A 26,933-nucleotide genomic window follows, 5' to 3' on the forward strand; every position below is an offset into this window, starting at 1 on the left:
TCTCTTTTTATCATTATTACACGTCCAACGCAGCCAACGCTCTGCAGGGCTCCTGTGAAACATGATTCATTGGGCATAAAAACAACATTTGCTCAGCTGTAGTCTCATTTAGTGATAAAACAGGGGGAGCTCAGGTTATCTGGATTAAATTATCGCCATGTCAGTCATTTTTCTCCTCTAACTGTCATTAAAACCTACCTTTACCTCAGTAAAACCCAAACATCAGATGAAGAACATCTCAGTTTATAAGCACGTTAAGTAATGTATGACCTCGTCCTCCTCGGCTGTTGTCCGGTGGTTACAGCAACATCAGAAAACATTTTATCCTCCCACTCCCGTTTCTCTCCGCTCAGCCCCCGCCTCGAGGACACATTTATATCTGGTACGCCTGAAAGGTACAAAAAGACCAAGAATAAAAAATAAAAACACGTAGCTAAGGGCAACAAAACTTTCAGGCAATTAGTGAAAGGGCTGCAGGCTCCTATCCTGAAGAGCAGCGAGTGTAACTCAGCAATATGTCATCAACATCCACAGAAACAACACACTGAATGATATGAGGCTGTTCTCTCAGGCTTTTATTCCACACAGCTCTCGCTTTGGTGTAATTGGCTTCATTCTTGGAACAGTAAGGCTTTCACAATCTAACACACACACACACACACGTTTGCAAACACACTCACTGCTTGGATCATTGAATGCAAATGAATTCTCATTTTAAGCCCGCTGCCAATTTGTTTTATCCACCGGAGACGATTTCACAGAGCAAAGTTTTGATTGGCCTTTCCTTCTCCTGAACTGTGTCATTCAAGTTTTGGAGAGTTGGAAATATTTATTGAAATGAAGCAGCTGCATCTGTTGGCAGAGGACAACTTTCAAACTCATAATTAAACACACAGATGGAGAATAATTATTTTAAATATTCACGGTGGCTGAGTAAGAGAGGTTTTAACCTGCTTTAAATAAAAGTTCTCGTAGTCAATCTTTTACAAAAGTCTACCTTCAGACCAGCGGCGTGCAAAGACTTTTAAAGTGTAGAGGCAAAAAGAAAAAGGGGCACAAAAAGCACATTTTTGCCACCAAAGGAGGCAGTTTAGCGTGTTTGACTAACCAGGACGGATGTAAAGCACAAGTTTTAACTCCCAGTTAAGCTCTGAGGGGGCATTCAACACATGTTTTGCTCTTTTGCAGGTGATTACGCTCCCAAGAGAGCACATTAGCTCACATTTTCACTTGCAAGAGGTCCTTTAGCGCTAGTTTTGTTCCAAAAGGGACATTAGCGTGCAATTTGGTTCCTAAGGGGCACTTCATCACACATTTGGCGCCCAAGAGGGAACTTTAGAGCCAGTTTGGCTCCTTAAGGGGCTGATTTTGGCTATCAAGAAGGCATTTTTGCGCACATACGGCTACCAAGATGGCACTTAAGCACCAGTTAGGCATCTAAAAGGGCCCTTTAGTGCTTATTTTGGCCACCCCAGAGGCGACCTATGCACATTTTGGCTCCCAAAAGACCATTTAAAGCATTTTTGGGGGCCCAAGAAGGCAGTTTAGTTTGTTTTCACCAACAAGGGGGACACTTCAGCACGTTTTGGCAGCTAAGAGGGCACCTTAGCGCCAGCTTAGCTTCCAAAGGGGGCATTCTACACATGTTTTGGTTAGTTAGAGGGCACTTTAGCACATGTGAATCTTCCCCAGACAGCACATTAGGTCAAGTTTTCACTCCCAAGAGGGCTCTTTGGCACATTATGGTGCCCAAGAAGGCACTTAAGAGCCAGTTTGGTTCTCGAAAGAGCACTTTAGCTTGAGTTATGGCTCCCAAGAGGCCTCTCTTGCACTCATATTGGTTCCCAAGATGGCACCTTAGTGCCATTTTAGCCCCCAAATGGGGTATTGTAGCATGTTTTGGTTCCCAAGATTGCACTTTTGCAGGCAATAATGTTTCCAAGAGGGCACATTAGCAGACATACTAACTCCCAAAAGAGTCTTAGCAAATTTTGGTCCTCAGGGGGGCCCACTGGCACCAGTTCAGCTCTGAAAGGCCACATTAGCATGCATTTTTGGCTTCTAAGGGGGCACTTTACTGCATGTATTGGCACCCTAGAGGGCACTTTAGTGTGCATTTAGGCTACAAAGAGGGCACTTTTGCATCATTTGGCTCTCAAAAACGCACATTAGAGCCAGTCTAGTTCTGAAAAGAGCATTTCAGTTTGAGTTTTGGCTCCCAAGAGGCCACTAATGCACTAATATTGGTTTCCATGAAGGCACTTTTGTGCCAGTTTAGCCCCTTAAATGGGGCACTGTAGCATGTTTTGTTTTCCAGGAGGGCACTTTAGCACACATACTGACCTCAAAGAGGGCTCTTTGGCACTTTTTGGCCCTCAAGAAGGCCTTCTAGCACCAGTTCAGCTCCAAAAGGGGACTTCAGCATGCATTTAGGCTCCAAAGGTGGCATTTTTTGCATGTATTGGCTCCCAAGAGGACACTTTAGAGCCAGTTTGGCTTCTGACAGGGCTCTTCAGCGTGCATTTTGGCTACCATGAGGGCATCTTTATGCATGTTTTGGCTCCCAAGAAGGCACTTTAGCGCACTTTTCCCAACAAGTGGGCCATAAGAGGGGCTCTCCTCCTGCTCTGCCTCTGGGCACACCACTGCTCTAAACTCTTTATCACTTTGTTGTAGCTGCTGCTTGTACTTTAGCATTTAGAGAACTACACAAGTTATCTGGAAAAGGCGCCTTATGGAAATTTGGCCTTTTAGATTATAATGTGTGAAGAGCGAGGTCGATGGACAAATGTGAGAGGCTCCGAAAAGGAAATCAATCATTTGAATGCACGAGGCCTTGCTCCTGTGCATCCAATAAAGTCTCATTTGAATAAAAATAAGAGAGCACTGAGAAGCCATATTGAATTTTCCCCGGCAATTACGTGACTGTGTGGCCTCGCCGGTTATTAGTGCACCGCGGGGGATAGCTTCCTCGTGCTCTGTGATCTGCAGGCCCGCCACCATAGAGCTGTCTGCCTGAGAAATACGCCTAATGCTGTTAACTCTCTCCTCCTCCTCTCACACAGGACGAGGTGCAGGTTTGAATATTTGAAGGCTTATAAATCCAAACACAGAAGTTTGCAGAAGTTAAAAAAAGGGAGTCGGTGATGTCTGTAGAAATAAAATGAGCTGTGTTTAAACTTTCTAAATCCAGACTCTGGCTTCAGAGGGTGATTTGTGAGGAGTGCGAGCAGCCTCGGTGCCTGAGAAGCTCCTGACAGGGCGATGTTTGAAAAGCTTGTGTCGCTTAACATTAACGTCACCGCCAGAGAGTTGGTGTTACGTTGGAGGCTGTGGGCTTAACACGAAATCATCCAGTGCATGTAACTTTTTTTTTATCTCTCTGAGTCAAAGTGCCAAAGCAGAGCGGTGAACAGAGCCTGGCAGTTCTGCATCAGGATCTGGTCTGTCAGGGTAAAGGCTGTTTCACAGAGGCTGCTTCAGGGCGTGTTTGTGTTCGGGGCTGAACACGCTCCCCCCTGTGACTTTGACAATCTCTCTGAATTTTGCTGCTGTTAGGACGGCTGTGAATAGGACAGAGTGTGCAGTTGTGAGTCTGTGTGATACGTTTGAGGCTTGATGTGTGTTTCTATGGCTCCCAGGTGAGACCGGCAGAAACACAAAGTCACCAAAGTCACTGAAGCTTCAGGCGCGTTGTTTGGTTCTTGGAGTTTATCTGAAGTGAGAAAACAGAAGAACAGTTGGCATTAACTCACTGCTGAGAAATAAATAGAAAACTAATAATTTTCAATCAGAAACTCTGGCTAATAATTTTATTAGATATTTTTGCTTTAAAAAAAACTGGTCATCTGTTTTAGAGGTTAGAAAAGTTTTCAAGAAACCAAACTTGTAAAATTCTCCACCTTCTCGTCTGCCAAACATTTTGCCCTCCCTGTTCCTCAGCTAAATATAAATCTTCCATATGCTCTTGATAAACTGTGAGGAAATACTGAGGAAAATCTGGAACAGAAACACAGCTTGTATGAATGTCTGTTTATGTTTTTGTCAAAATAAGAGCCAAAAAAAAAGAAAGTACAAATTCCAATCTTAGAGATGAACACTGGCAGCTTATTTCGTTATTTAAAAAGCTGGAACTGAAGCTGATGGTGAAGAATCTGGAGCCAGTTATCATTGAATTTGAGTTTTTCATGAAGAAAGAAGAATTTACTGCTGTTGTTATCACTTAAGGCTTTTAGAAACAGATAAAAAGACCTTTTTTATGAAGACAGGTGTCCCCAAATGGGGTACAAGAGGGCACTCCAGGTGGGACGCAAGATTCAAAAATGTAGTTTAAGTGAGTACTATGTCCAACAGACACTAAAGGCTGTGTTATGCTTTCTAATGAATTATGCTTTTTAACACCATGTGCCGCGTCCGTTGGTTTCCATTCCCAAACAGCAGGGGGCAGTGTATCACAAACGTACGTCTACCAGAGCACTAAACGAGAGTCGAAGAAGTTTGACTTTGTTTACAACACATTTACAAATCTGACCCGTGGATTTTTCCAGGTTCTTTTAATAGATTCCTCTTCTCTTGAGAGTGGCCGCAGTTTCACGCCATTAATTATTTACCACTCTGTAATCACAGTGATCTCATACAGTTATACAGATGTCTGTGATTCTGCACTTCGACCACTAGGAGATCCTCTTCTTCTGCCATCTTGTCCACACGTCTCTGTCTGGCAGTTTAGAAATTTTTGAAAGTGGGCTGCCGTGAAATTTTCAGCCTGAAAAGGACCGCGTGAGGGGGCGTAGCTGCAAAAATGCCGTCATTCATTCACACGAAGCCACGCGGACTGCATGGATGGGTCAAGCATTAATCAGCCACAATAGTACAGCGCTTTGTTTTATTTCCTTTTTTCCGACCAAAACTGCTTTGCACTTGTTGGGGGTATTTGGCAGGCAAATAAAAAACATCCACCCAGCGCCACGCAGCAGGATACCCAGGGTCATAAGATCACAGGAGAACTGTATATACCTACAGGAATCCCACCCATGATAACGTACTTTCATGGTAATTAATTAGCATGTTAAGCTCACCTGGCCCTCCCTTCAGCATCTTCAGTCTATGCCTTCTCCTCCCTGTTGGTGTCATAGAAAGAATATATTGTCATAAAGGATTATGATGTTTTTCACCTCCAAGATTAACTGTCTTTGTCCAAAAGTCCGGATTTAATCTGGTTCTGACCTACTGATGACTTCTGGCCAGTGGCGTGGCGTGGGGATTTTTGTTGAGGAAGCCAAGTGAGACAAAGCCTCATATCTGTATGTTTTTTAGGGAGTGTGGTACATAAAAGACTATGTCGCAGTTTGTATATCGCTATTTCATGTAACGGAACGACCTGTTAGAGCGCCCAGAGAGCGCTCGTTTTACTTACTTGGACACGGACACACACCCTTTAGCTCTCCCACCCTCCCTCACTCATTCACACACGTACATTGTCCTCTTGACTTAGCTTAAACATCGTATTAATTAATTCAACCGCCCACTTAAACACACAACCCACTGCTTCATGCACACTGCTGATGTGCTAACCTCCCTGATTTCATTCAGTGGCTCAATGATGACGATACTGTGATTTGATTGGTTTGAGGCCAAAGACGGGGTGGCTTCCCTTGACACAGTCTTGGCCAATCACAGGTGAGCAGTGTCATGACCGCAGCCTCATCTGATTGGTTAATCATTCTTGTTTTTTTTTCACCAAGGGACGCCAACTTGGCTTGGCTTCCTTGCAGACAACAGTGTGCAATATCGTATTTTTCACACGCATTATGAGGGCGCTATTTTACACATCGTAAAATGCTCAATAAATAGAGGAGAGAAATAAGGAAGAGATGACAGTGGCAAAACACAGAAGAATTATTGAAACTGTTAAAAAGGAGTATTTTCATTAATTCACGGCTACAGTCAGAAAAAAGAGAGGAAGCATGGCTTCCCTTGGCCTCCAGGAGAAAACCCCACTGCTTCTGGCCTTGTGCAAGTAACGTAGTTTTGATAAACAAGGATGAGCTTTACAAGCAGGAGCCAGGACATGATGCTTTATTTTGAAATGACCGGATACTCCGATTGTTTTTGTATTTAATTTCCTGTTTTGGTACGACAAGCTCTTCAGAGGTTGACGTGTTTCTGCAGCACACTCTGGCCAAAATAGACTCACAGCAAAACGGCCACACACAGCCGTTGGTGATCTCTCCATTTGGCCTGTATCCGGATCCAGATCTGGATCCATATTTAGTGCTTAGTATAAATGGGCTTTCAAGTGTCCTCAGCTGGAACATATGGGTAATTCCTCTATCTACCATTGGAATACTGTAAAAGTAAATGACTGGTATATCTGGGGATTTTCTCATATAATTTTATCTTGTCTCTGGCAAGGCTGTCAGCTGGTCTGGGTGTAGGATGTGTGAACCTTCTGCTTTGTTTAAGTGTGATGTTGGCAGGTTTGATAAGGTGTCTTCCTGGTATGTATAATAATAATAATAATAATAACAATAAGGGGATGTTTTGCTGTCTGCAGATTACTCTTATTTTTTCCTTTTTTATCACCCGGACAAGTCAGAACAGAATTTCTCTGAAACATCTGGGAAACTTTGGTTCATGAGTTGAATTTGACTTCAACAGAGTTTCATTACCAACACCAGGAAGTACCCGAAATACTGTCTGATTATTTGGAAATCTATCCTCTTAATGTGGAATCTATAAACCCTTAAAGAAAGTCTCACTTTGAGTCTAACGTCTATATTTTCTCTCTGTCATTTCCCAAACTCATCTTCCCACACCTCACTCCGTTTCATCCCCTGACATAACCACGCACACCTCTCCACTGCTTCTCCTGCGTGAAGCTAAACTGTCAGCTCTGGAGAGCAGCAGCTGCATGTGCAGGACGCCGTGCAACATGACCCGCTACAACAAAGAGCTGTCCATGGTCAAGATCCCGAGCAAGACCTCGGCCCGCTATCTGCAGAAGAAGTTCAACAAGTCAGAGAAATACATCACGTAAGTGGGCAGAGCTGTGCACGGCGGTGGGTTTACTTTACACAGAGGAAAGATGAATTAATCTGATGTTTTTGTTGCTATCACAGAGATTTTAACAGGAAAAACTCTGCTATGGTGCATCTTAGAGCCTAAACATAAAAAATCTACACAAATAATGACAAATATTTACATTTACATCCAGCTATGTGTCTGTAATTTCATCTGCTGCAGCGAGCAGCGAGCAGCTCAGCATCCCGGGGAAAACATGTGGAGGGAACAACACGGCGCTGATCTCAGGGAGGAGCGGTGTGATATTTGAACAATAACTTCAGAGCGTCTCTGCTGCCCACATTGTCTCCCACAGTCCTTTAAATGACACTTTCACAGAGCCGAGTCTCCATCTGGCTGTGCAACAAGTGTGTTCTCCTCCCACACGGTGGTTGTTCTCCCATGATGCTCGGCTCCCTCTGAAATGGACGGACAGCTTTTGATTGTGCTGTCTGCCAACTGTTGTTCGACTGATGTGGGCTTCATTAAGGCTGCGTCTTGTTTTGTCCTCTGCAGAGACAACATCTTAGTGCTGGACGTCTTCTTCGAGGCTTTGAACTACGAGACCATCGAGCAGAAGAAAGCCTACGAGGTGGCAGGACTGCTGGGTGAGACTTTTCTCTGTGTGAATCTCATTAGCGGCAGCCTCGCTCCTCTGCAGGAGAAATCTGGCAGCAAACAGAATTCACTTCTCACTGTTGCTTTTCACTTTCACTTCCTTTGTTTTGTCCATTTCGTTCAGACAAACAAGGATCTTCTGCAATCTTGTGGGCATGACTTGGCTGTAAATCTTACAGCTTTTTCAAAAACTTTACCCTTCATCCTAAATGCAGGTTTCTGGAGATTTCTGTGGACTCTCTTTGAGAAGCTGCTCCAGTTTTTAAAAAGACATCACTGAATTCAACAAATTGAAGCCAAACAGCTCCACTTTCTATAAATATGTTTTCAGTATTGAGGTTGCAACTGCATAATATATTGAATATCTAATTACAGATATTTATTTTGTTTGCCTATGTGAGAATCTTTTGAGCCTTGTTTCCACCAAGTGGTCCAGTACGGATCAGCACAGTTTGGTACGTGTCGGATCAGTGAAGCCTGATCCTGTTTGTGTTTCCATAGCCAACCAATAATCCAACAAAACAAGACAATGTGGACACAGTTTCACACAGAAGCATCATTTAGCTCCATTCATTCAGATGAGTTAGCGTCTTTTAAACCCTAAATTCAACCTGTTGTCAACATAAAAATGTACGGTTGTTCTGTGATCAGTTTTTAGAAACAATACTATACAACAGAGACGTCTATCAAGTTTTGGCCGCCACAGAGCAACCAGTGTTTTGGAGTTAATAGCGACCATGCTAACTGGTGACTCTCAGCCGACAGTATCAGTGATTAACGACCGAGAGTCACCAGTTAACAGGGTCACACTTTACACTGAAACACTAGCGACGCCTGAGGGTGAATAATTAAGTCTAGACGTAGTTTTTTTTATCATGAAGCGGGTCTCAGACTCAGCAGTCTGTGTGCTTTTTTGGTCTGGGAGTGTTTCTGATTTATTGACACATGTTTAAGTCCTGGTATGTCACAGTCCACGGACAATGCCAAATATCTGTCCACCTGCTGATCTCTTCTTTCCACTCACTGCTATTTTACAAACCTGGGAGCCGTTTACCATCCATATAAGTGCTGATATTTAGTTTAAAAATGTGTTTTTTGGTGGTTAACTCCTCCATGTCAGATGACAAACTATTATCCTCCGCAGTGGTTCTGCACATCCATCGTTGTTGATAAACAAATAGTCCAAGTAGTGTTTTACTTTATTACTTGACACCTCTGTTGCCCGAAAAGTGACAACTCTTTCGACCAATCAATGGTCTGCAGTGTTTCTAGCTCCACCTACTGGGGTCAGATCAGTATGTCTGGTACCAAAACAGAAGGGGACAACAAACTGGGACGGTACGCATTGGTAAATTGGGGACCTGTCCCAGTTTAGTCCAAGGAAGCACCACGAAATGTGTGTAGTACCGAGACCAACTGAACTGAACCGCTTGGTGGAAATTAGGCTTTGGTCTGTGTGCATGTTGGCGCCCTCCTGTGGACAATACATTTCTCACTGAGAGAGTTTGTAGCTGTTGATGTAAAGAATTTATTCTACAAGCAAGGACTGGGACAATGTGCTTTCCTCACAATTCGATTCTTCTTCTACGATTTATGGGGTACTAATTTGATTTTAATTGCACTTCTTCAATATTTCTGTATTTTTCTATTTTTATTTCTCGTTTTTAACACCAGAATATGTTAAAAAGTTGAATGATGATGATGATGTCTTCAGACTATATCAGGGGCCTTATTTTCCCCCAAAAAATGCACTTTACATGAGTCAGTTTTTTAGGATTTTTTCAGGTTGTCATGTTGTCATGTAACTAGATAGTCGAAGAAAGTATTTCGCCCTCTGCTGGAGAAAAATGGTAAAAAAAAAAAAAAAAAATTAAAACCGAGCTTATAAAAAAGGCTTAAATGAAAGATGTAAACTCCTGATACTTATGTGAATCCATTTTTTCTTCCACCCCTTGTAACAGTCATCCTGAGGCGAGATGTGAAGGCGTTAAAAATAACGCTATAGGCAGAAATGATCGATCATTTGCTTTTGTTCCACATATAAAAGCATCAGTATCAATCGTAGTCTGTTTCATAAGCATGTTAAAATCCTCAGGAGCTTTGAAGGTGTAAAGACAGAGTATGACCAAGGTGTATCATCCTGTCAGGCTAAAGGTTATCAGCTGCTCTTTGCATCACAGACAGGAGGGGAAACTCTTTCTGAAGCTACTTAACCAGTCTTCCTTTATCGCCATTTAAACCTTGTTAAAGATGAGATATGTTTGTTTCCTCCTCTCCTGTTATTGCCTCTTCTGTCTTATTCTTATTAAACCTGTGTTTCCCGTCCAGGTGATATCGGGGGTCAGATGGGGCTGTTCATCGGCGCCAGCATCCTCACCATCCTGGAGCTGTTTGACTACGCGTACGAGGTCAGTCTCAATATGCTTTCACGCACTCGTATCCCCCGCCGCGCCACTTAATTACACCCACACATCACCTCTCTGAAGGTTTCCACCGCTCCTGTTGGTGAAATCACCGTAAACAGCCTTTGTTTTTTGTCTCTGGGTGAATAGCTATAGCTCTGACCATGAGAGCTGGCAGCAGAAGCAATGTCAGTGATACAAAAAGCAGATAAGAGCCAGATATACTTCAGAGCTGACTCAGATGAAAGACTGTGCAGTGGTACTTTTCCATTACCTTTGGCTCGGCTGTGTGCTCCTCTTTAAAGCTCCTCACACAGCCCGACAAGCACATAATAGTCTTCACCCCCAAAGGGTATTAGAAATACACGGGGAAGGTATTTTTTCCATTTCAGGCCATCATGAAGTAATGGGGATAAGAACCCTTCATGTCTGTGACAATGTGCAGCTGGAAAGCAGCGCTCGGCTCCATGCTGAACTAATCGTAGTGGTTCAGGTCGCCACATTCGCCGTCTAATTACTCCACTCTCTGAAGTCAAATGTTCCTGTATCGTTAGTAATTACACGAATAGCTCACAGAGATCTTTTATTACAGTCAAAATGAAGTCTTTTATTTCTCAAACCTGCAGGTGGTGAAAGACCGGCTACTGGATTTACTGAGCAGAGAGGATGAGGATGAGAGTCATGGAGAGGACGTGGTAAGAGCTGCGCTATCTCTACCCCTCCACACGAGCATGTAAAGAGAAAAAAAGCACCCGGGGAATCTCTGACTGTTCTCAGACTGACAGCCGCATGCCAATTTGGCAGGAAAAGCTCTGCTCTTTGAGGGAGCTCTCAAAGAATCCGAGCAGCGAGCAGGGACTCAGCCGGGAGCGGCTAATCCCTCCGTAACAAGCGCACGCATGAACGTCAAATCTTAGTTATCAGTAATCACAAAAACTTACAGCAGGAAGAGGAGGCAGCAGTAAAGTGCTGGAATCAGCAGCAGACAGGTGTGGATCAGCTCAGGGTGCTGTTTTCACATCTCTTCTCCAAGAATAAAACACATGATCAATTAGCAGAGAAAGAGCTGCTTTTTGGAGGAAATTTCTGCTTTACTCAACTCAAATGTTGATGCACCCAAACACACTTTCACACTCCTCTTCCTCTCCAGGGTTAGAGGAAACAGGAGGTCTGAAAACAACCTTGAATCTGTGATTCACATCTGTTGAATTCAGCTTTCAACAACCAAGATACTGAGAAGAGTGAGCATGTCGGTGGTTGGTTAACAGGCCAGGTGTCGCACACTTCAACAAATAAACAGCTTTCCAGGCGTGCATGAGTTTTTAAAATTAACTTTTACTTGCAGCTTTCTGTAAATACAGAAAAAAAAAACAGAAGCTCAACGTGGCTGTGCACTGCATTTCATCCTGATCTACTAAATCAGTGTTTCTCAAACTTTGGGGTCAGCAGAATAGTTTAAAAACTATTGTAAAAGTGTGCCATATCACCGATAAAGCATGTAAACAAACCGGGATCTCGTACACCAATAAAATCAGCTATTTTTTTCTCATACTCTCGCCCAATTTAGTTTGTGCCATGAGATCAAATCTGATAAGACTCTGACATGTTTATCACTTCATAGTGCACAAGGATAAAAAAAAAAAGACTCACAACACCCTGGAGTCATTTTTATTGTTGCTAAGTGCTACATAGTTCATTAGTACATAGTATTAATGTTATGCTAATCAATGTTATGATAATGAGAGGATCCAATGAGAGGGTCCAATATTCTGCTCCTTTTCTGCAGTTTAATATGGGTTATTGATGTCTCCATGAAATGGTAGTAACATGTTTTGGTCCAAAAAGCCAATAAATCAAGCCCAGCAGCATTGTTTCCAGGCTCTCATAGCCCCTCTGTTCAGAACGCTCTGATTTAGTGGGCGTGGCCTTCATATGTAAATGAGCCATCGCTGATACCGCCCCGCTCTTCAGCGTCACTGAGGGCGGCGCCACAAGCTCCAAGTGCACAATGTTTAGAAAACAGCAAAGCTAGTTTACCGTAACAGTACAGGCTAAAACAACAGGCTAACTGCAGCTAAAGTTAGCATCCTGAAGCTAACACAGAGACAGGGGGGGACACTGAGGAAAAGCTCTTACATCTGCTCCACAACACACAGCATTTAAAATACTCACATTTCCAGGGTCCCAGGTTTGTTGGTGGATGGTTGGTAATGCGCCTGGATTCAGGACCAGTCTATTCGCTAGCCCTCTGTTGGACTGTCCAAAGTTGGAAAAGCACACACATGTATAGTTTTACTGAGTGTAGCTGGAACATTTCCTTGATAAATTAACTCTAGCCACTTAGTCTTGTCTTCTTCAGAGATGGGAAGCTTGTGCATGGAACTATGTGGCTGTTTACAGCCAAAAACAGAGCAGTGATGGCTCTTCAACTTTGGCATTTGGTCAAAAAAGGGGATCGCTGACGTCGGCAAACCCCGGAAATTCCAAACAGCTCGTTTTAGGTCAGGATTTTACGTTCACAAGCTCTACTGAATACAGGTTTTATCATTAAATATCACGTTTTGTGAGCTGGGAGGAAAGCCAAAGACCCACAGATTTCACTAAAAGACTTAATAAAGTGATTTTTGCATATTATGGGACCTAAAAGTTTATCGGTAAAATCAAAGTTTCCATTTTTTTATTTATGTTTGAACACATCATGATAACCTTTGGATTGACTTTGGACCTGGGTTTCGATCCCTATCCTTAGTTCTGGGTTCTGGGTTGTTTGCAGCTGATTGGTTCAGCCTGTAGCTTAGCATTTTGCACCACAGCTAGCAAACAGAAATGTGGTTTTCTTTCTGCTCAGACTTCTGTTTTCTTTCCTCAGAGCTCCTGCGACCCGGTGGCCAACCACTCGGAGACCATCAGCCACACCGTGACAGTCCCCCTGCAGACCACACTGGGCACCCTGGAGGAGATCGCCTGCTGAGGCCCTCCACTGTTCCCATCAAAGCCACGAACGTCCAGAGAGTCCTCCACTGGGTGGCGCTGCGTCCTCTGTTGGGACATCCTGACAGAGGAGAGGAGGACACAAGGACAAGAACTGGGCTGGCCTAAAGACAGCGCTGCGCTCTGTCACACCGCCCTGTTCGAGGCACTAATGGGGATTAAGGAGCTGTCGGCCGGACTTATCGGGCCTCTCTGTCACCCTGCACTGTACTGTAGAGGGAGGGTGGCCTCCGCTGTGCCAGACCTGCAGTGAAGTCTGCTTCATAGAAAGACAAACTGATGAGAGGCTGAGGAGACCGGGCGGGGCTCGCCCTGCGCAAAGTACCAATGTAACAAACACACTCTTATTTCGGTCACTGCCAATCGAACTCCACAAAAACTGCTTCTGAACTCTCCAAACTGCATGCGTCAATCTCTCTTCTCTTCTTGCAGCTGCAAACTCTGGACTGTAGTGTTGCTTTACCGTACATGTGTGCCATCTGTCTGTCCCCCCGCGAGACAGCCTGGGACACGGGCCCAGGTGAGACCTTGAACTTTGAATGTACAGATTGTACAAATGGTTGTTGAAAATCATTGTTCACGATGCCCAGTTTCTGATGAACCCCTCAGCCAGAGGACGGAGGGGTTGATCATTTCATAGCAACATATCTTTGACGGGAAGAGGTCAGTGATGGAGGAGCATTACTGAGAGGAAAAGCATCAGAACATTGTTTTGTTTACTGAAAAATGAGCCAAATACGAACATTTTACAGGCCCTCTTTTTGCATATTTTTCCACCTGTCAGTCGCGGTTGAATCTGTGTCTCCTGGGTGCGCCAAGCTGTTCTCCTGGGACATCTTCAAAGGGATGTCTCACTCTTACTGTAAATAACCGACTGGTTTCCGGACGCCACACCTCGACGCAGCACCCAGCTCAGCGAGGTAGAATCTCATTTTATTTGCCCGCCAGACAGGAAGCCGTGTACAAAGCTCTGCAGCAGACGAATATGCCCCTGATGTCGTTAAACCATCGCTTCATCAAATGAATGTTTCAGACAGCCACTCCATCCAGGATTGAATCATTTTGTCTCGCTACAACAACAAAAAAAAAAAAAAACCAGCCTTGTCAGTTTGAACAGTTTTCATGATCATCTGAGTGATAACAAAAGCAGCCACAGAAGGTCCAGGCAGGATTTATTTCAAGGATACAGGGTCTGCTGTGTTATGGTGTAAATATCTCTTTTTTTTCTCCTCATAGAAAACGGGTACCACACAGACATGCCTGAGGCAGAGCTCATTCAAAAGAAGTTGAGTGAAACAAGCACTCCAGGGCCAGAAGCAACTTCAAATCTATCACATTTCTTGTGATGTGACTCAATCTGCGGCTCTCAGTAGGTGAGAATGTTGTGTAACATGCAGCAGCAGAACGGGGTTAGTTGAATGTCACGCAGAAGAAGATGTAAGGAGACACTTTAGATTTATTAGCGGGCGTCCTCTCCAACACAGACTGAGCTGAACTCTCAGAAAACAGCAGTCACATATATATAACATACCTACATATATATGGCTATACACCAAAAGCTTGTGAGTGGAAGATGAAGTGCATCTCTGGTTGTAGTCCATGATCATCCCAGCATGGTCTCTGTCGACATGTTACCGTCCATCACAGGTAGGAATGAGTTCAAGTGCTTGGTCTGAATCATGATTTCCCATCTGTGGCTCTACCTGCTGTCTCTGTGTACTCTCTCATGTTGTGGCTTAAGACCGACAAGATCCTCCTCAGCCGACCTGTAGGGAGGGGGAGGGGAGGGGGGGGGTGTGAGACAACGCCGGCTGTTTACCCTCTCAACTTTGGCTTCAGTTGTTTCCGCAGGACAGCGTTTTCTCATTTTGTGATGCAGCATACAGTGTGTGTTTTTAATGTGGAACAATTAAATTAAAAAGTTGTTTTGCAAAGCTGGTGTTGTGTTTAATTGTGCTGTTCCTCAAACACAAAGACAGTTTAATCTGTTTTATATAAGATATGATATTAAAGTCCTTGTAAGGAGTTTGAAAGTGATCTTGCAAACGTTTCCCCTCTAGATATATGTCTGATCTTAATCCAGACTTTAAAATGAGAATATCAGCACCTACATTGCTGGTTACAGGTTATTTTAAATTGCTTCTTCTTAGCTAATTAGCCTTTAGCTTGTGCTGTATCACTCCATAACACAGGAGCTAAACGCAGCAGTTATTCTGCAGTGGTCTGTTCAAACTTGAGAGTCTATCAATAAAATGAAGAGTGAGGTTACGTTAGCTCTGACTGGACATAGCTAACCAGGATTTACTAACGTTACACGTTAAAGACATGTCTTAGACCACCGGGCTGCCTGCTGCACTAAATATAAACAGCTACTAGACTACGGTACAAACTGACAGTGTTTACTTGTTGTCACGATAGCCTACAAATACGTCGGAGCACCAGGCTGCCGATAGCACTACATATTGCCGAATGCTACAATGTTTGCTTGATGTCACATTTCGAACCGTCGCGCTACATAACTGTACTGATAAATACCTTACCTCAACATGATGTATCCAATAACAAGTTGTCTTGGACAAAGAAAATTTGTTTATATTCTGATCTCCATTCCAAAACAAACACACGCCTCACTAAAAGTAATTTACGACAGCGTGCGAAGACTCCGCACCACAAGGTGGCGAGACGGTCCAATTAAAACAGATCCTCCTCATAGCATCTTTAAAGAATCCCATTGTTTTACAGCTGAAACAAAAAAAGTTAGCTTATTAACACAGACTACCTGAGGTTAAAGACGTGACTCTCAACAAGGTGTGTGTTTGTTTAGGAAATAAGTTAAGATCAGATCTTCTTTTTAACTCTACTTTTCTTTGTTCAAGTCAACTTTTTATCAGAAACAACGCCATGACGTAAGGTATTTATCAGCAGTTAGGTAGAGCTACGCTTTGAATCGTGACAACAAGCAAACTTTGTCAGTTTGTACCGTAGTTTAGTAGCTGGTTATATTTAGCTCTACTCACAGCCCGGTGCTCTGAGACGTGTCTGTAACGTTTGTGAATCCTGGTTCTGTCCTACCAGAGCTCATCTACCAACTCCAACCTCACCAATCAGAGCTAACGTAACCTCACTCTTCGTTTTATTGATAGACTCTCAAGTTTGAACAGGCCACAGCAGAATTAGCCTTTTGCTTGAGTGTTAGCCTTTAGCTTGTGCCCTATCTTTCTCCTGTTTAGGCTTCTTCTGCTCTTTTGTCCTTTTTCTGTCTGACAGTTAGGCTCCAGTGTCCACCATCACAACAAAATCAATCACAGAAATCGTTTTCAACAGAGATAAACACTGATCTCTCTTCTCACTGCTAAATTTCATTAGCCAGCGTGGTGTTGTCATAGAGACTTGGATGTGCCGATCGGGAGGCTAAGAAGTAGCATTTAGAAATAAGCTATTTTGGTGCTGATAATCTCATTTTAAAGTGTGGATTACAATCTAGAAAAGATACTTTTTCAAAACCACTTAGAAACTCCTCACAGCCTTTTAAAATCCCTAGTCCGATCGTAAACCACAGACTTAACATCTTAAGTCTGATTTATTTATTGGGAGTAATCAAGAAGTGAGCGTATGTTAATGAGCAGGTCCAACAAGAGGTTTGGTAATGCTAAGCTAACAACATTATCCAGATTACAGCTGCATTAGCTGGCTGAGTAGATACTTAACACAGTGTTTCCCACAGAGCAAGATGTTTTTATAGCCGTAGAGTTATCAGAGCAACAACCCCAGGACGAGTGTTGGAACGCGGCCATCTCACCATAGATCACACATCAGGTGGAGAAGCGATAAAGGAACGAGTCGACTCACTGCTGTGGCTCCCTGTCCTTCCTACAGACACTACGAAGAAATGAAATCTTAACAAGTGTTTTTGTCTTATTTTATGTAAAAGCTGTGTGGTTATACTCGATTTGAACCACATTCACCTAACCAGTCCAGAAAAATGTCTTGTTTCAAGTTACGTAAAGACAAAAATGGTGTCTGAATTGCTTGTTACAAGAAAAAATCAAATTCTGCCAGTGAAAAAAGAAAAAAATTGCTAGAAAATTTGTTTAAAACTACAATAATGTCTTAATACAAGCAACTTTTCTCTTGTTCCATTGGTAGATTTTGTTTCACTTGTTACAAGTAATTCAGACCTCATTTTTGTCTTTTAACTAATTGAAATAAGACATTTTTCTGGACTGGTCAGGTTAATGTGGCTTATATTAAGTCTTAAAAGACATTTTCTTCTGAAAATAAGACAAAAACACTTGGTAAGATTTCAGTTTTTCCAGTGGAGAAACACAAACAACAGCTCTTTATGCATTAGCTTTAACAGACTGATCAACACAACCTAACAATGGTACGGTACAATAAGAGGAGATTAAATAATCCAACTTTTTTTTCAGGATTCCAACTTTTGTCTTGGAATTTTGACTTTTTTCTCAGAATTCCGACTTTTCTCAGATATCCAACTTTTTTTTCTCAAAATTAAAACTTTTCTCTCATATTTAAAACTTTTTTCTCATAGTTTTGACTTTTCTCAAAATTTTGATTTTTCACAGAATTCCAACTTTTTTCATGGAATTTGGACTTGATTCTGAGAATTACAACTTTTTTCTTAGAATTCTAAATTTTGGGGGGAATTCCAACTCTTTCTTGGAATTCCAACTTTTTCTCAGAACTCCGACATTTCTCATAATTCTGACTTTTCTCAGAATTCCGACTTTTTTTCTCAAAATTAAAACTTTTCTCTCATATTTACAACTTTTTTCAAATAGTTTTGACTTTTCTGTCAAAATTCTGACTTTTCCCAGAATTCCTACTTTGTCTCTCAAACCCGACCTTTTGTCAGAATTCTGACTCTTTTTCAGAATTCTGTTTTTTTTTTCTCAAAATTACTTCTTTTCCTTGAAATTCCAACATTTTTATCTTAGAATTATGACTTTTACTCAAAATTCCAACTTTTCTCATAATTCTGACTTTTTGTCTCACAATTCTGACTTTCTTTCTCTGAATTCTTACTCTTTCTGAAATTCCAACTTTTTTCTTGGAATTCCAACTATTTTTCTCAAAAAATTGACTTTCTCCTCCGTGGAATTCTGACTTTTTTTCAAAATTCTCACTCTTTTTCAGAATTCTTACTTTTTTCTCAGAATTCCAACTTTTCTACGAATTCCAACTTTTTTTCTCAGAATTCAAACTTTTTTTTCTCAAAGTAACAACTTTTTTTCTCAGAATTCAGAGGAAAAAAAGTCATAACTAAGTCTGTGTTGTATTATTTTGTCCTTAGTAAATTGTATCATTTGGGTAATACTTAGATAAAGACCTCATTCTGAACTGTTCCTTTCCCCTCATATCTGTGAAAATCCATCCAAAAGACATGTATAAACCAACCCAACTTATTGACTGGCCCTCTCCTTTCTATAGCTGTGCAGCTGAAGTGGCTAAAAAAATGCTGGAGAAGAAAAAAAAACAAGAAAACTCAGAAAGTTTTTGCCTCTCTATAAGAGCAGAGTTGGAGTTGACCTCAACTCGTTCGTGTAAAGCCTTGCGGTCCTCTCCAGCCAATGTGTCATTTCTTGGAAGGTTTTGACAGCGACCTACAAACTGACTCAGGGGCGATCTCAGCTTTTCTACGTGGGAGTCGAAAGAAGACGAAGAATGAGTTTGCACAAATCGCCTGACATCTCCTGCAGAGGGAACTGGAAGATGGGGAGCCAGGCTGAATTAAATGTACCGCAGCTTGGCAAGGTGCGATTTCCCTCTCTGACATCCGTGATACATGCTCCTAATATTGGCTGAAGTGTTTCCGCAGTTCAGCCTCGAAGGAACACAGACACTCGGACGATGGAGGAGTCACGGCACTGCAGCGGAAGAATCTGCTCCAGAGTGATTCAGGTTGGCGGTCAGCTTTTGTTAGGCCGTGTTACTCCTAAGACAATCAGACACAGCAAACCTAAAAAACCTTAAACCTTATCCATCCCGCCTGCATGTAAACACATTTATCCACTTAATTCAGTCTGATAATGCTCCTCATTACATTACTGAATGGATGTTGCATGGGTTTAAAAGCAGTAACATTTTTTCAGTTCACTTCAGTGGAAAATTGTCCAAGTTTCTGCTGACTTATATCAACGTTGGACACATTGACTCTTATCTGAAGCTGCTGCCGGCTGCGGTTCAGCCTCAGTTCAGTCTCAGCTCATTTAGCAGACGTTTAGGAGCAGAAATTGCCTGCAGGTCAGCCACAGTGCAGCAGAAGCTCATCCTAAACATCCTGTACGTTTTCTGGATTGAGTATTCGCACCCAGCACTTCATACTGTACGTAAAAGAGCAGAGTGGAAACAATGCATGCATTACTTCAGGGGGTGCATGCATCAGTTTCAGTAAAACATGCATCAAAGACTTAAAGCTGCAGAATCTATCAGGGAAACCATTGTTATTTATCAGTTTCTGTGTTGCACTAACTGTGAAAGGCTGAAAGTCTTTTCTTTACTCTGCATAACGTATCTTTCACGACCTCCACAAAGGAGGTTTTGTTGTTGCTGTTTCTCATCAAGGTTACAAGAAAAAGTGAAAGTCTGTGGTTTTGTGTCTCAGACAAAGAAAACCTTCTTTTCAGAGCATTTCTGAGTCAAATTAAGAAGCGACTGCATTGAGCTCTGTTTATGCGCTGTGTAAAAAAAGAACAGCCACTGAGAGCTTAAACCCAAAGTCATTATCTGCCTTTAAGAAGCCTGGAGTTTTTTTTATTGAGCAGCTGCAAGCTTTTTGTTTCTGGAGTCAGAAGTTAAATTAAGGATGAATTTAGTTTAAACCAACTTTTTAGACTTCTTTTTCTTATTTCCTTTTTCCTCTCCTCACACCTTGGAAGTAGGTGAGGCAGTTTTTGGACAAGAGGCTGGTGTCACAGAGCAGGAAATTATCAGAGCTGTTCAGTCAGCGCCTGTGGGCAGATCATAACAGACTGATGGCTGAGTAAACCGTCCTGTTTGCTACAGAATCAGACTCTGTTTGTGGTGAAAGCTGACATGCAAACAGTCCAGGCAGAGGATTGTGGGTAAAAGGAAAACAATGTGCCCTGTAGGTAGAGCAGGGTTCACAGTTTGGACACTCCTAGGACTCTAAGAGTCCAGGGGTTTATGAGCCCTAAAGGTTTAAGTATTTTTTCACTTTTTTCACTAAGACATTGAAAAAACAAAGGCTAACACCTTGTGTTTTTTCATAATTTGACCAAAAATATAATGCTGGAAAAAAACACATGGTACACTCCCAGGGATCTTATTAGTCCAGCCTCAGGGTTCATAGGCCCTCAAGGTTTGAATTTTGGTGGGGTTTTTCTACTTTTGAAAATTCCAAAAGAAAAAAGAGGCTAACCCTTTGTGTTTTTGCAGAGTTTTGACCAAATATAAATGCTGAAAAAACACACTGGGGGCACTCCTGGAAGGCTTATAAAAACAGCCAAGGGGTTGATAGGCAGTCAATGTTTGAATTTTGGTGTTTTTTCTCTTCTTTTGAAAATTCTGAAAACATCAAAAGCTAACCCCTTACATTCTTTTAATTTTTGCCCCCAAAAAATATTCCGAAGAAACACACTGGGGACACTCCTAGAAGGCTTATAAAGACAGCCAAGGGGTTCATATGCAGTCAATGTTTGATTTTGGGTATTTTTTTTGTACTATTGAAATTTATGAAAAAAAATCAAAGGCTAACCCCTTACATTTTATTTTTGCCCAAAAATAAAATTCTTGAGAAACACACTGGGGACACTCCTAGAAGGCTTAAAAAGACAGCCAAGTGGTTCATAGGCAGCCAGTGTTTGAATTTTGGTGTTTTTCTCTCTACTTTTAAAATTTCTTAAAAAAAAAAAAAAAAATCAAAGGCTAACCCCTTACATTTCTTTAATTAATTTTTGCCCAAAAATAAAATTCTGGAGAAACACAGTAGGGACACTCCTAGAAGACCTATAAAGACAGCCAAGTGGTTCATATGAAGTCAGTGTTTGAATTTTGGTGTTTTATTTCTACTTTCGAAAATTCTGAAAAAATCAAAGGCTAACCCCTTTCATTTTTTTATTCAATTTTTGCCCCAAAATAAAATTCTGGAAAAACACAGTAGGGACACTTCTAGAAGGCTTATAAAGACAGCCAAGGGTATATATGAAGTCAGTGTTTGAAATTAGGTGTTTTTTCTTTACTTTTCAAATTTCTGGAAAAAATCAAAGGCAAACCCCTTACATTTTTTTATTCAATTTTTGCCCAAAAATAAAATTCTGGAGAAACTTGGTAGAGACACTTCTGGAAGGCTAATAATGTCCGCCAATGGGTTCATATGAAGTCAGTGTTTGAATTTTGGTGTTTTTTCTCTTCTTTTGAAAATTCTGAAAAAATCAAAGGCTCGCCCCTTACATGTTGAAAATTTTGGCCCAAAAAAAAATTCTGAAACAACACACTGGGGACACTCCTAGAAGGCTTATAAAGACAGCCAAGTGTTTCATAGGCAGTCAGTGTTTGAATTAAGGTGGTTTTTTTTCTACTTTTGAAATTTCTGAAAAAATCAAAGGCTAACCCCTTACATTTTGAAAATTTTTGCCCAAAAATAAAATTCTGGACAAAAACACTGGGGACACTCCTAAAAGGCTTATAAAGTCAGCCAAGGGGTTTTTAGGCAGTCAATGTTTGAATTCGGGTTTTTTTTCTCTTCTTTTGAATTTCTGAAAAAATCAAAGGCTAACCCCTTACATTTTTTTTTTCAAATTTTGCCCAAAAATAAAATTCTTGAGAAACAAACTGGGGACACTCCTAGAAGGCTCATGAAGTCAGCCAAGGGGTTCATATGAAGTCAGTGTTTGAATTTTGGTGTTTTTCTCTTCTTTTGAAAATTCTGAAAAAAGCAAAGGCTAACCCCTTTCATTTTGAAAGTTTTTGCCCAAAAATAAAATTCTTGAGAAACACACTGGGGACACTCCTAAAAGGCTTATAAAGACAGCCAAGGGGTTTTTAGGCACTCAATGTTTGAATTTTGGTGTTTTTTTTCTACTTTTGAAAATTCGGAAAAATTCAAAGGCTAACCCCTTACATTTTTTAAATTTTTGCCCAAAAATATAATTCTGGAGAAAAACACTGGGGACACTCCTAGAAGGCTTATAAAGACAGCCAAGTGGTTCATAGGCAGCCAGTGTTTGAATTTAGATGTTTTTTTTCCACTTTTGAAATTTCTGAAAAAATCAAAGGCTAACCCCTTACATTTTTTTTTATTAATTTTTGCCCAAAAATAATATTCTTAGCAACACACTCAGTATACTTCTAGAAGGCTTATTAAGACAGCCAAGGGGTTCATATGAAGTCAGTGTTTGAAATTAGGTGTTTTTTCTTTACTTTTGAAATTTCTGGAAAAAATCAAAGGCTAACCCCTTACAATTTTTTTTCAATTTTTGCCCAAAAATAAAATTTTGGAGAAACACGGTAGAGACACTTCTGGAAGGCTAATAATGCCCGCCAATGGGTTCATATGAAGTCAGTGTTTGAATTTTGGTGATTTTTCTCTTCTTTTGAAAATTCTGAAAAAAACAAAGGCTCGCCCCTTACATTTGAAAATTTTTGCCCTTTTGTAAGGCTAACCCCTTACATTTCTTTAATTAATTTCCCAAAAATAAAATTCTGAAGCAACACACTGGGGACACTCCTAGAAGGCTTATAAAGACAGCCAGGGGGTTTTGAGGCACTCAATGTTTGAATTTTGGTGTTTTTTCTGTACTTTTGAAATTTCTGAAAAAATCAAAGGCTAACCCCTTACATTTTTTTTTTCTTCAAATTTTGCCCCCCAAAAAATTCTGGAGAAACACGGTAGGGACACTTCTAGAAGGCTTATAATGTCAGCCAAGGGGTTTATATGAAGTCAGTGTTTGAATTTTGGTGTTTTTTCTCTTCTTTTGAAAATTCTGAAAAAATCAAAGGCTAACCCCTTACATTTTTTAGGAAAAATTTTGCTCAAAAATAAAATTCTGAAGGAACACACTGAAGACACTCCTAGAAGACTTATAAAGACAGCCAAGGGTTTCAAGGCAGTCAATGTTTGAATTCGGGTATTTTTTTCTCCTTTTGAAATTTCTGAAAAAAATCAAAGCCTAACCCCTTACATTTTTTAAATTTTTGCCCAAAAATAAAATTCTGGAGAAAAACACTGGGGACACTCCTAGAAGGCTAATAAAGACAGCCAAGTGGTTCATAGGCAGCCAGTGTTTGGATTTAGGTGTTTTTTTTCCACTTTTGAAATTTCTGAAAAAATCAAAGGCTAACCCCTTACATTTTTTTTTATTAATTTTTGCCCAAAAATAATATTCTTAGCAACACACTCAGTATACTTCTAGAAGACTTATTAAGACAGCCAAGGGGTTCATATGAAGTCAGTGTTTGAAATTAGGTGTTTTTTCTTTACTTTTGAAATTTCTGGAAAAAATCAAAGGCTAACCCCTTACATTTTTTTTTTTTTTTCAAATTTTGCCCCCCAAAAAATTCTGGAGAAACACGGTAGGGACACTTCTAGAAGGCTTATAATGTCAGCCAAGGGGTTTATATGAAGTCAGTGTTTGAATTTTGGTGTTTTTTTTCTTCTTTTGAAAATTCTGAAAAATCAAAGGCTAACCCCTTACATTTTTTAGGAAAAATTTTGCTCAAAAATAAAATTCTAAAGGAACACACTGAAGACACTCCTAGAAGACTTATAAAGACAGCTTAGGGTTTCAAGGCAGTCAATGTTTGAATTCGGGTATTTTTTTCTACTTTTGAAATTTCTGAAAAAATCAAAGCCTAACCCCTTACATTTTTTAAATTTTTGCCCAAAAATAAGATTCTGGAGAAAAACACTGGGGACACTCCTAGAAGGCTTACAAAGACAGCCAAGTGGTTCATAGGCAGCCAGTGTTTGAATTTAGGTGTTTTTTTTCCACTTTTGAAATTTCTGAAAAAATCAAAGGCTAACCCCTTACATTTTTTTTTATTAATTTTTGCCCAAAAATAATATTCTTAGCAACACACTCAGTATACTTCTAGAAGGCTTATTGAGACAGCCAAGGGGTTCATATGAAGTCAGTGTTTGAAATTAGGTGTTTTTTCTTTACTTTTGAAATTTCTGGAAAAAATCAAAGGCTAACCCCTTACATTTTTTTTTCAATTTTTGCCCAAAAATAAAATTCTGGAGAAACACGGTAGAGACACTTCTGGAAGGCTAATAATGCCCGCCATTGGGTTCATATGAAGTCAGTGTTTGAATTTTGGTGTTTTTTCTCTTCTTTTGAAAATTCTGAAAAAAACAAAGGCTCGCCCCTTACATTTTGAAAATTTTTGCCCTTTTGTAAGGCTAACCCCTTACATTTCTTTAATTAATTTCCCAAAAATAAAATTCTGAAGCAACACACTGGGGACACTCCTAGAAGGCTTATAAAGACAGCCAGGGGGTTTTGAGGCACTCAATGTTTGAATTTTGGTGTTTTTTCTGTACTTTTGAAATTTCTGAAAAAATCAAAGGCTAACCCCGTACATTTTTTTTTTTTCAAATTTTGCCCCCCAAAAAATTCTGGAGAAACACGGTAGGGACACTTCTAGAAGGCTTATAATGTCAGCCAAGGGGTTTATATGAAGTCAGTGTTTGAATTTTGGTGTTTTTTCTTCTTTTGAAAATTCTGAAAAAATCAAAGGCTAACCCCTTACATTTTTTTGGAAAAATTTTGCTCAAAAATAAAATTCTGAAGGAACACACTGAAGACACTCCTAGAAGGCTTATAAAGACAGCCAAGGGTTTCAAGGCAGCCAGTGTTTGAATTTAGGTGTTTTTTTTCCACTTTTGAAATTTCTGAAAAAATCAAAGGCTAACCCATTACAGTTTGAAAATTTTTGCCCAAAAATAAAATTCTGGAGAAACACACTGGGGACACTCCTAAAAGGCTTATAAAGTCAGCCAAGGGGTTTTTAGGCAGTCAGTGTTTGAATTTTGGTGTTTTTTTCTTCTTTTGAATTTCTGAAAAAATCAAAGGCTAACCCATTACATTTCTTTAATTAATTTTTGCCCAAAAATAAAATTCTGAAGCAACACACTGGGGACACTCCTAGAAGGCTTAGAAAGACAGCCAAGGGGTTTTTAGGCACTCAATGTTTGAATTTTGGTGTTTTTTCTGTACTTTTGAAATTTCTGAAAAAATCAAAGGCTAACCCCTTACATTTTTTATCAATTTTTGCCCAAAAATAAAATCCTGGAGAAACACGGTAGAGACACTCCTAGAAGGCTTATAATGTCAGCCAAGGGGTTCATATTAAGTCAGTGTTTGAATTTTGGTGTTTTATCTCTTCTTTTGAAAATTCTGAAAAAATCAAAGGCTAACCCCTTACATTTTTTTTAATTAATTTTTACCCAAAAATAATATTCTGAAGCAACACACTGGGGACACTCCTAGAAAGCTCATAAAGACAGCCAAGGGTTTCAAGGCAGTCAATGTTCGAAATTGGGTATTTTTTTCTCCTTTTGAAATTTTTGAAAAAATCAAAGGCTAACCCCTTACATTTTGAAAATTTTTGCCCCAAAATAAATTTTTTGAGAAACACACTGGGGACACTCCTAAAAGGCTTATAAAGTCAGCCAAGGTGTTTTTAGGCAGTCAATAATTGAATTTGGGTATTTTTTTCTACTTTGAAATTTCTGAAAAAATCAAAGCCTAACCCCTTACATTTTTTTTTTCAATTTTTGCCCAAAAATAAAATTCTGGAGAAACACAGTAGGGACACTCCTAGAAGACTTATAAAGACAGCCAAGGGGTTTACAGGCAGTCAATGTTTGAATTCTAGTTTTTTTTTCTCTACTTTTGAAAATTCTGAAAAAATCAAAGGCTAACCCCTTACATTTTTAGAAGTTTTTGCCCCTAAAATAAAATTCTGAATTAACACACTGAGCACACTCCTAGGCGGCTTATATTAGGCTAGTGCAGTGGTTTAGAGGCTTCTGAAGCTTTACTTTAGTGTCAAATTTTTTTTTCCTCAGCCCTGATTTTTTTTTTAATAATATCAAAAGGCTAACCCCTTACGCTTTTTCATAGTTGTGACCAAAAATAAATCCTAAAAAAAACAGACACCTTTTTTTTTCTTTCAGAATTTATTATGACATAAAGAGAGAAATTACCATGTCAGAGAGACAGTGAAGAGATCAGACAGACAGTTGGAGTTAATTAGAGCCTGGACAAATAGACAGTCTTTGAATTTACTGTCAGACTCTCAGTGGAGAGCTGAGGAAGAACAGAGCAGATCAGGGGGGAGAGATTGAAACCTGGGCTTCATTTTCTCCTCTTAGCTGCTGCTGACAGCTCATGACAGAGTGGGAACAGTGAGTTCTCCCTGCGACAGATTCTCCACCCAGTACAGATCAGTCCCACAGCGGACGCCTACCCAACCAGACTTGAAGAAACTTCAGTTAACCTTGGCATTTATTATTGATGGAGGTGTAAAACTGGATGTCTGAAGAACAAACTAGGCAACATGAGGAAAAGGTTTACTTCAATAAATCCAGCACATCCTCTTTGCTGTTTTACATATAGACTCACAGGCCATTACCTGAGGCTAACTCATGTTTAATTACCTGTTGATGCTGTTTATTGCTTAAGTTGATTACTAATTTAATCAAAAGCCTCTGACTCATCAGGGCTTTGTTGTGCTCCTAACAGGCCCATGGGAAATCAGAGGCATACGCTATAGTTAACTTGGCTAATAATCCATCCAGCTAATGAAACGCCACATGCATCCAGCTGCCCATCTGTTGTGTGTCAACATCCTGGGATCCTTCAGGACTATTTC

At 40.5% G+C, this 26,933-nt stretch overlaps 1 protein-coding gene across 4 annotated transcripts in view; it reads left to right on the plus strand.

The window, feature by feature from the left end:
• The window catches only part of asic2 (acid-sensing (proton-gated) ion channel 2), a 519,192-nt gene extending 504,253 nt beyond the window's left edge, over positions 1-14,939 (plus strand). For 2 of the 4 annotated variants that reach the window (XM_074696178.1, XM_074696176.1), the window contains 5 exons: positions 6,882-7,035; positions 7,579-7,670; positions 10,009-10,088; positions 10,709-10,777; positions 12,952-14,938. In XM_074696178.1, the coding sequence (XP_074552279.1) occupies positions 6,882-7,035; positions 7,579-7,670; positions 10,009-10,088; positions 10,709-10,777; positions 12,952-13,053 (497 nt within the window). In that variant the 3' untranslated portion in view covers positions 13,054-14,938. Of the gene's footprint in view, positions 1-6,881; positions 7,036-7,578; positions 7,671-10,008; positions 10,089-10,708; positions 10,778-12,951 lie in introns of all 4 variants that reach the window. The other 2 variants (XM_074696175.1, XM_074696174.1) reach the window with 2 other exon arrangements.
• Positions 14,940-26,933: the final 11,994 nt, after the last annotated feature.

This window comes from Halichoeres trimaculatus, unplaced genomic scaffold, assembly GCF_033239565.1.
Source record: "Halichoeres trimaculatus isolate MK-OKI-2021-1 unplaced genomic scaffold, fHalTri1.1 fHalTri1_scaffold_20, whole genome shotgun sequence".
NCBI classification, from domain to species: Eukaryota; Metazoa; Chordata; class Actinopteri; order Labriformes; family Labridae; genus Halichoeres; species Halichoeres trimaculatus.